Consider the following 10719-nt stretch of genomic DNA (forward strand, 5'->3'; position numbering starts at 1 on the left):
TATCAGGCTTGTTTTCTAATCCATTTTCTGACCTCCAGCAGTATTTACTAACTGGAAAGGAAATCTACATGTGACTTTTCTCCATAGGCATTTCTGATATTGTGTGCACAAGGGAGAGGAGGGCTTGTCTTATGGAGGGCATGGACTGAATTGCTGTGCATGACCCTAGCCAAGGGTAAAACGTGACGGCAGCTTCCTAGCAGGGGTGAGGGATGGGGTCTAGCTGACCATGAAAGGGGGGCGAGGGGCTGCGGCAACGGGCAAGCGGTGGGTTGCTGCAGCTGTGCATGTGAGAAATGGATGACTGGCTGAAACGACGTGCTTAGCCATGTGGGACGCAGGGGTCCTGTAGGTGTGAAGGAAGCAAGGTAAGATAGCTTGGGCAATCCTTCATGAAGCAGATCTGGCCTCAGCAACCCTCCAGAAGCATGTTAATGTGAAGGAAATACTCAGGGATGCTCTTGTATCTGCAGCTGACACCAGTGAGTGGAGAAAAAGAGATCTCTCTTGCCCGTAGACAAAAAGACAGAAGCAGAGTCAAGGAGAGGAGACCAGCTGCCTTCGGAGGTGGGAGATAAGCCACTCTCCTCCATCCGCATGCTGCTTTTGGGGGTACACCTTCCTGCAAGAATGTGAAGAAACAGGCAGCTTTATAGAAACACAACACAGGTTTCTGTTTTAATGAGAAAATAATTATATACTTGCATTGTAGGCCTCACAGTCACTATAAAACAGAAGCAGGATAACATTTAAGTGGTTAACATACAGAAAGCCAGGTATTGTTGAAACTGGTTGATAAGTCATGACAAGGATGCCGCCTTTTGGTTGCCAAACACGTCAATGCTACTGTATTTTCCTTCAGATAATGTCAGTATGGAGCAAGATGAAGCCCAAACTGGCAGCTTTTAAAATGAATTTTTCAGAAAATCTGCACTGTAACCCCAAACTGGTTATAATCACAAATGCTAATGCTTAACTATTTCTCAATACACAGTTTCATTAAAACCAGTCTTTGCCACAGGAAAGGATCTGAGCATTTCTTTTGTGAAGACAAAGTTAACTCTGCAATAGTGCTCTTTTGTTGCATTTGATATAGTTATATATAGATAGATATGTATTACTGGCGTATACTTATTAACACCTAAGCTTGGTAGCATGCAAATGAAATAACAGAGGCAAGTAAACTGCATCGCACTCATGTTTCCACAGCACTGAATGTGTGCTGCTGGCTACGAGTGTCCATAATTTCTGGAAGAGAAAAACTCTGCTGGGTGAAAAGTTTGGCTGTCCTGCACTGATACATGCAAACACTTTTGTCGCGGGCTGAGAGCGAATGCTGCTAGAGCAGAGGACTCCCGCCTGGCCTCTCTCCACCATCACATCCCCCTTCTAGGGGAACAATTTATTTTTCACTTCAAAGACTGAGGGCCGATTGTGGCAGTAGGGGAGGATGTGGCAAAGCATGAAGAGATGTCTCATGATGGGTGATCAGTATCACTGGCTTCCAGTGAAAGAGCAGGAAGAAAAAACAGGCCTCCAGGTTAAAGAAAATAAAGATGCAGGTTCCTGGGAAGGCAGCCCAGGGCTGTCCCCGTTTCAGGGAGCAAATATTGGGGGGAACTCTGAGGAGCACCATTTGGTGCAAGACCACCTCACTCTAAGTACAAGGGCCATCTCCTCTGCTCAGGAAACCCCTTTTTCCCAGCCTCCCCAAGGGTGGAGGGAGCCAGGACTCCTCTTGGTACAGATGCACAGCGCTCACGGATTCGGCTACATCACGTATGGTCTCACTAGAGTGCTGCATGGGTGGTGGTGCTTTTGCCACAGTCTTACGGTAACGACCTGCCTGAATCACAGTTCACTGTGGATTGCCATGTCTGAAGAACAGGTCCACTTCCTTAGGTAGGTAATTCCTTCATAGGCATGGTGCCTCCCCATGCACCTGGGTTTGGAGAGCATCCTTGAGATAAGCTTGATGCCCTTATCACAGTGAACACTCAGTTCAGCAGGGTTTTCTTCCGTTCAATAGCACTTAGGGAGACAATTGACAGAACTGAGTTAACAGGTGTATATATAATTGCATTTGCTACAATTCCCTGAAAAAATAAGCCTCAAAATGATAGTGTCCATGGACAGAAATCACATGCTGGAGGAACTGAAGCGGGGGGTGGGGTGGGGAATCATTTGGTTGCAAGCTCTGTGTTTGTTTAAGAAAAGCACCAGAAGTATGTTCACAGTATCGGTAGTCATTTTAAATGAGCTCACTGTTTCAGTATAAAACAGCACAGCAGGTCATGAAACCAAGGAAAGGCTTAAGGGAGGACCAGTATCCTTGCTGATAATTTTTTAAAAAGATGTCAAAATAATAATTGTTTGTTTATAAAAAAGACAGAATATTCTATATAGAAAAAAGCTCAGTGTCTTTTTTTCGGCCACCTCCCAAACTTTTTGGTTTCTAGTCCAGAAATTATGGTTCCCAGTTGTAAAATATTCCTATTGTATTGCTTGCGTGAAAAGAAAGAGTAAACCCGCAGCCTCTATACTACTTACAAATACAAAGCACAAGAATAAATACCACATTTCTTTTCCTAATTGTCAGCTTACAAAACTGGTCAATACTTTGCAATTGTGACTCATGCAAATACCATGTTGGGTCAAATTTTAATATCACAAATACTGCATTAACTCAGTGCCTTGTTTTTATATCCCCTTTCAGAAAAAAAAAAAAGAAATTAGCACTCACCCCTATAGCTGGTAAACAGCTTTGGAGAAAATAATCAGTACACACACTGCCATACACTTTCTGGTATGCCAGCCTCATGCACACGCCCGCACACACACGTGCACACACGCCCGCACACACTTCCCCACACGCACACACAGATCCACACTAATCCTTCACTGCTGATCCCAAGCCTAAGCAGTAACTAAAGGCTCTATGGTTTGCTTGTAGCACTGAAACCACTGGCTGAATGGCAAAAATAATGTTTTCTTCCCTTGTCTGCTCTTCCCTGCTCACTTCTTCCAACTCATTATGCCCTTTAGCTTTTTTTCTTGCCTGGAAACGTGAAGACTTCCACAAAGCACTCTACTTCAAAGGCTTTTTATGTTGTATAAATATAGTTGAAGACGTAACTATCTTTCTTCTTTATTTCATACCTCTTTCTAGGCCAGAGTCTGGCTTAGTTCAATTATTGCCTCATTTAAAAATTATATGTCCTTTATTTGTATCCCTTCCCACTGCCTTTCTACTTCAAATTATCCATCTTCATAGATTTTACACATACGCCATTCCTTTCCCTCCCCACCATCAAAAAATAGTTGTCATCCGCTAAATACAGATTTTCTATTTAGAAACTTTGTTACGTAAATATGCTCTGAGAACCTGGAGCTCAGGTGATATTGCAAGCATATAGGATCCTAAAGCTAAGGTAATCCATTTGGCTTAGCTCTCATCCCCATCTATTCCACTCCTAAATTGTGATGGCTTGTGTTTGCAACACAAGGACTGTTTTACTGAGACTACTGGATTGTACATTTGCAATAACTGCCTCCCTGTTTGGTTTGTTGGTTTTTTTTCCTTTTAAACAGATAAATTACTAGAAAGGGGAGCAGAACCCACCCCCCCAAAAAAAACCCCAAACCCAACCCTTCAGTCCCCTCAAAGAAATTGCAACAGAGGGCAATATCGTTGTGTGTTGTGGCTGGATAGAGTACGTTGAAGTAATGCTGACGGTCTCGGTGCAGTGGCTGTGGGAGGCGAAGTTACTGCAGGAGGGTCCGACAGGAGTTGCTGGGGGGGACGGTGATCCCGGGGACAAGGCAGGGCTGTCAATTTGGTCAGCATGAAGCAGGAGCCCTGGCTGCAGGCTCCTCCATGCCAACCTCCCGCCACGCGCCCGCAGGCTCTCCTGTCTGTGGGGACAACTGCCCTTTGCCCCCCGCGCCTCTTCCAAGGGCTCCCACCCCCTGCACCCTCCCCATTGCATTATTTCAGAGGGGGGATGGAGGGAAGGAGAAGGGGGTATTTTCTAGGTGGGTTTTTCCTGTTGCTTTAGGATTGCCAGGAGCTGGATCATTTCTGTGTCTGTGATGTGCATCATTGAGTCTGTTGTGTATTCAATAAATATTGGACTAAAATGCTGCTGCTTTCATGGTGGTTTTTGTGTTTGTTTTTTTTTTTTCTTCCTTTCTCTCTTTTTGGTTTCGGCCCGCCTGGTCGCTGTCTTTGCGCTGCAGCGTGGTTATTCGTCCTCCTCCCGGTTGGCATAAATGCCAGCTTCCCAACGCAGTGCCAGCGCACTCTTTCTGCGGTTCACCCTGGTCGCCTCGAGGACCTGGTCAGGAGAGAAAGGGAAAACACAGCACGTCACTCAGCTGCCCGTGGCCCCCGTGCCGGGGTGCCCCGCACCGCACGCCCGGGCAGGCAGGGACCAGCCTGGCCAGCCCTTCCCGCAGGGCTCCCAGTGCCACACTTCGTGCAAACTGGGAGGACTCATGCGATGAAGCACTTGCTGATGTGAAGGTGTGGGGGATGGCACACAAGAGCAAAGCCACGCCACGGGAGGACAGAAGTGGTAGGAGTTGTTTGCCAGCACCCAGCTCGCTTCAGGGGAGCCCCAGCTGCCCCTTACCAGCCCAGCTGCACATTGCCCTGTCCCTGCCTGGGGAAGGCAGGGGACGGGGTCTTGGTCCTTTCCTCAGAGGCAGCTGCACACCTTCGGTACCAGGAGCCAGCAAAAACCTGGCGGCTTTGTCCAGAGGCTGCTTTGGAGCTGCATGGGCAGCCTGGAAAGCAGTCTGCTGCTTATTTCAGCGCGTCATTCCTGCAGGCAGCCCCCCCCGCATCTTCTCGTGGTCTTTGGCTTGCAGCTACGCCAACAGGAAAGCCTATGCACTGTGATCAAAGTGCTCTTGGAGTGAAAAATCACTCCATGCATATGGGAAAAGAGATTTACACAAGGAGGACCTGCACACCCTGCAGAGTCTGGTACAAAATGGGCCCTGATACATTCATGTATTTTTCATACGCGTACAAAGTCACACATACATACATGCACACATATAAAAACATACACACTGTGTATGTTTTATACATATGCACACACGTGCACACACAGAAACAGTTAACTAAAAAAGTAAGCAAGTTTTTATATGTGTTTTAACAAGGCTAAAAAAAAATCAGACGAAACCAAAAGGTGTTATTGTGATGTGCATCTGATATACTCCTTGGCAAACAATGCATGGCACTGCGTGTTTTCCTCCCAGGAGAGTGAGACATAAAGGGGTCTGGAGCGTTTTTACAGAGACACATGGCAATGTTATTTTCTGACCGACACTGAATAATATCTCCATGATCAAACTACAAAGCTGCCAACGTCCACTGCCCTCAATGTGCTTTAAAACAGCCATCCCAGAGAAGTAAACTTGAAATGTTTAAACGGTCAGTTAAAAAAAAAAACCCTGTAAACCCCCCCCCAACAAATACGTGACTGTTCACTGAACCACTGCCTGCTAGCCCTGGTCCCTAATGCTTTCTGCAAGCAGCTCTGCACGCTCCTTGACTGCAGAAGAGTAGTTGGCCTTTTGAGAAAGGACGATGCTATTTTATTCTTCTGCGTAGGAAATCAGATGCAGTGAGGACTTAAGTCTTGACTGGAACAAAAATAAATAATTTAAGACTAAAGAAAATCTTCTTTCCGCTTGTGACAAGCTGTGGTTGGAAAGCACACAGGTACTAGGGGTTCCTGTACAGGCGATAGCAGGAAATCAGCTCTGAACTGTCAGCTGAAATTAGAGGCCGTAACTTTGCTTACGGGAACGAGAACACACTTCTGCACTTATACCCTAAGACCCAGACCTCCATTCAGGAGCTGGAGGTATGGTGGAGTTTGGCCAGCTTTATTATTTCTTTGCCCTCCTAGTTTCTTTTGACTATGACTATGAACAAGCCAGAGAACTAAAGGCAAAATCCAGCCAGCAGAGACGATTTTGAGCTAAAGCTCCATCTGCTTCCAGGCACTGACCAGGGCTATAAAGCTGGTCCAGGTCCACTGGAGGGATTTTTTGCTGAAATTTTGCCTCAAATCATGCCTCCTCTTTTTGCAGAGCAACCACTGGAAAGGGGGAGCAGGGCTGAGTAGTTTCTATTTTACCCCGTAGAGGGCAAATGTGCTCACAAACCTAAGAATTCATCAAAAAAACCGCCAAAAAATGTGTAGATGTGGCACTTCGGGACATGGTTTAGTGGGCATTGTGGTGTTGGGTTGATGGTTGGACTCGATGATCTTACAGGTCTGTTCCAACCTCAGTGATTCTGTGATTCTGAGACATCAGCCTGTAAGCAGCGCACTGGAGCTACTCCTGCTGCAGGGATGAGGACCAGCAGTTTAAACGACATGTTTGGGATTCCAAGTGCCGGAACCAAGGAAAGACAACTCAAACTGGGACTGGGTATCAGGGCATCAGCTTATTATCTTCTCAGAATAAGAAAAGACAGTGGCTGCTCCAGGGTTAGCAACTAAGGGGGGGAAAAAAAAAAACCAGTAATTTTTTTTTTGATGGTAACAGACAAATACTGCTAGACAGGAGACTATCAATACCAGTTGGGATAATGATTACATAAACCACAGAAAATTACTGTTCTCCCCACTGGATATTGGAATTTACATAAAAAACGCAAATTCAAGCATAAATTTCAAACCAAACCTGCCACTGTTATACAGAAGTGGTATATTTAAATGAGGTCTGCTGAATTTGACCTGTAGGTTTATGCCAGCTGAAAATAAAACAGATTTTACATAATCTACAACAGTTTCCAGTCAGTGGCTTCCTTGCTGGAAATCACAATGTTGTGATGGTCTCTGGTGATGGCTTGCAACACTCAGGACCCTTAAAGTTTGAAGGTTTCTGCTTTGGATTAGTCAGCTCGTCTTTGTCTTAGAACATGGCAACAGGGTTTCTTCCATTTATACCCTGTCTGCAAACCTGCCCAGAAGCTTGTCTACTTCTGCAAACTTTGCTGGTTGCTCCAAGGAAAACTGTTTCCGGAATTATATCAGCGATACCATGAGGGCATTGAATGTGGACTTAGCCTTTGCAGGAAAACAAGTACTGATGTCTCATTTAGTATTAGTAAACAAGCCCTCTAAATAGAGCAGATACTAATAAGCTAAAGTTCCTTTTGAATAGTTACTCCAGGATTTTCTTCTAATCTACTGAAAAGAGTGTTTGACCTAAAATAACCCTCATTTTTACTAGGCTGTGTCAGTTTTACACCCGTCAGAGGAAACAATGGGGTAATTATAGCATGCAACTGGAATGACTGAGTGGAGAATTGGGACTCCTCAATGGAGCATTGAATTCACAACCCAGGAAGCCGCTTGCCTAAAATAGCAAACAATCTCCATTTTAAAATATTCTTGGCAGATACCAAGGCTGTCTGTAGACCCATCATGAGTCCAGCACCCAGAGGCTCTCCATAGCAGGTCAAAGGAAGGAAAGCCTTTTGCTTGTGTTGTTGCGGCTGTTTTGGGGGTGTGTAACACCCCGCGTTTTGGCCACGTTACAAAATGCTACCTCAATGCTTCGTAAGTGTCCTCCCTGATGATGCCCCACGTCAGCTCAGCAGGTGCAGGCAGGGGGACCCAGGCAGGGCCAGGCTTGGGTGGTCAGGGTGTCACCAGGCTCGTAACTGCATGCAGAAGGCGTATACCAAACATCAGAAAGATCCTGAAGCAGGACGTTCACTCAAGCTTAGTCTGAAGAACTGAGCTGGCTATGTCCTAATGGTAAGGCCACGTCAGTGAAAAAAGCAATTTTATATAAGACGTCTTATTTGGGAGAGGTGATTTGACTCCTAGCTGCAATAGAAGAGGAAGAATTTGGAGAGCAGAAGTAGGTGTAAGGGAAAGACAAATGTACCAAAATACACAGAGCTGTAAAAACTGCTCTTCACCTCTATTTGCAAAAAATTGCTGTGTGGATCTTGTTGTTGAAGCTCTGGGATCTCACTAAGAATTGCAGAGGGCTCTTTCCTGACAGATTTTGCTTATTTTTGAGGATTTGGAAAAAAAAAAAAAAAAAGATTTAAACAGCTACCACTGTAAGGTGTAACATTAATGTATCTATACATCCTAGAGATGGAGACTAACCTGTCCTGAGTTTCCCTCCCACAGATGTAACAATAATTGCTCTCTTACTGGCAACAAGAGAATAAAAAGCAAAATACAGATACACTTTAGTCCAAAGCATATTTATTGCCGCCACTGAAACTGACTACTACACAGCAGAGGCTAATTTTTATTGAACAGTAGCAGCAAAACTGGTGTGGAAGCAAAATTATTTTTCCGGAGCTTAATATTTTACTGATTCTTCCCATCTGGACCTGGAAGAACCAAAAGCAAGAAAAACAGAAAATGCAAAGGTCTGGGTGTCTAAAATCTACCAGTACCATGCGGGAAAGTCACTGGACAACACACCTCCATGGAGCACACCGTGCAGGAAGAGGCAGAAGCACAGAGGCAGGGAACAAGCTGCCCACTCCTGCAAATGCGAGCGTTCCCACTCAGGAGCGATAAACTAAATGCTTTAACATAAGGCTGGAACTACTGAGGGACAAAGAACATCTATTTCTTCAGTAAAAAGGTACTTTCTTTACTGTACCTACTTAATGCTATTCACTGAATACACCAGACCTCTAGGGAGCAGAGTGAGGAGCTGGGTATCTGAGACAAAAGTGTGTTTATCTGAAACAAGACAGTAACAGTATTATACTGCTGCTGATCAGTATTAAAACATAAACTGGGCCCTCTGCCATAAAATCTAGTATGTTGGTTTTCTGTTTTTTAACATAAAAATTTTCAGCAGTAGCGTTTAATGTTGCATAAATGCCACCTTACTGCAATATCTCCTATAGCATGACTGATACTAAGCAAACTCAGGATAATGTCCTGTAAATTTCAAGATATGTATAGTTCTAAGGACAAAAGCAGAAGATCTCAAGGATAAAACCAACCTGTATATGTGCAGGCACATAGTTACCTGTTCTCTTTAAAACAGCAGATGGATGCGCTTTTAACACAGGCTGCAGGAATTTGGAGGTGATAAAATTGCATCAACCTAAGGAAGCAGGCTGTGGTTTTGCTGCATATAGCTTAACTTCAGCAGCTACTGTACCTTGTTGGGGGTTTGCTGCTCACCAGAGCAGAGCCACCAAGCTGGTTGCCTGCAAGCCCCTCTTCCCAGCCGGCGCAAGCACAGCTGGGGCAGCTCCAGCACTGCTGACAACGATTAAAATTGAGCCACTTGCCTGCACCGGAGCGGATTATGGGAGGCTCTGGTGAAGAGGAGCCACAGCTGGGGGTCAGTAGAAAGTAGGGGGGGCATCATGCCTTGAGTTGTGCTGTTCATTCCGGAACAACTGCCCAGCTGCAGCTAAAGATTTCCAGTTTCTTCCATCCGAGACTTAACACTGGTGGCATACTTTCACCTGCATACAAGAATCGCTGTGTCCTACAGCCTTTTTTATCTCTACCCCCTTTCCCATCCACGTGTATTCATTTCCAGCTTGTTATTCCTTGCGTCATTATCATTTTACAAGGTGGATACACAACCCTTCCTAGCAGAAGGCCAAGGGCTGGGCACGTAAAATCTACACCTGAGCTTCTGCCTCTCACACAACATCAAATCCTCTGATCACTTCGCACCGTTCATGAATCGTAACTCAGATTATTGTGCAGATATTATGGGGGAGAAGCAGTCCAACCTGTGTTTAAAACCAGGTCTCTGAAAGCATACTGCTCTTATACTGATTAATTCTCTATAAATACTCTACACAAAGATCAATCACTGGCTTGTATCAGTGAGATAAAAGCCACACTAAATTATTTCATGAATAGGAAATGGCATAGACTTGACTTTGCTTCACTCTCCAGGATAGAAAATGTTCATATATTTGTCTTGAGATAGCTCATGTGGCCAAATACATTACGGAATAGGGAAATAGGGGAAGGTCCATGTTTATAAAAAAAAGCTGATGCTGGATGAATGAATGTCAGCCATTACCACAATCTGTTTGTGTCTCTTACAGAAGTCCAGATGTACACACATGTCTGCGCAGAAAATTACAGGCGATTGAAATGTCCATGTAATTGAGCACCTCGTTGCTACAAACATTGCAAAAGTGTAGTTGGTATCAACTCCCTGCTCTTAAAATTGTTGCATTTGGCAGAGTCCAGCTTTGTAGGGATAAGGACGGTGCACGTTAATTGCCTTGCTAAAATACCAACTGTCATTGTAAATACCCTTTCTTTAGCAGGTCTGGGTTTGTTCTACTCTGAGACCAACACTGATGCTAAACTGTGGACTGCGATCAGTCATCACATTACAACACACAGGGACAAGGACAGGTTCACAAAATTCACCAGGCTGAGGCCGTGCACTTGGATCTGACTCTTCTTCCACAGATGAAAGGTTGGTGTGTGGATTCTTTACAGAATACTGGAGGTTTTGATAGTGCTAAATACACTGTAATCAGAGACAAAGGAAAGGCACAGCAGTTTCACTCAACATCTGAGGATGCTTGGATCCCAGGTTTAGCTTTGCCAGCTAAACGGCAACAGGGATTAAGGAGAAGTTCTCATTTCACACCTCAGGAATGCTCCAGTCCTGGGCAACAGCTCCCATCCCTTTAATTACAACCCCTCCCATGCCAGAAAT

At 44.9% G+C, this 10719-nt stretch overlaps 1 protein-coding gene across 5 annotated transcripts in view; it reads right to left on the reverse strand.

Annotated features, from left to right (window-relative positions):
• Positions 1-655: 655 nt before the first annotated feature.
• Positions 656-10719, reverse strand: part of PALM2AKAP2 (PALM2 and AKAP2 fusion) — a 274755-nt gene continuing 264691 nt past the window's right edge. For all 5 annotated transcript variants that reach the window (XM_059834278.1, XM_059834276.1, XM_059834275.1 and 2 more), the window contains one exon: positions 656-4337. In XM_059834278.1, the coding sequence (XP_059690261.1) occupies positions 4245-4337 (93 nt within the window). In that variant the 3' untranslated portion in view covers positions 656-4244. The remainder of the gene's footprint in view (positions 4338-10719) is intronic.

The sequence above is a fragment of the Gavia stellata genome, chromosome Z (genome assembly GCF_030936135.1).
Source record: "Gavia stellata isolate bGavSte3 chromosome Z, bGavSte3.hap2, whole genome shotgun sequence".
In the NCBI taxonomy this organism is placed as follows: Eukaryota; Metazoa; Chordata; class Aves; order Gaviiformes; family Gaviidae; genus Gavia; species Gavia stellata.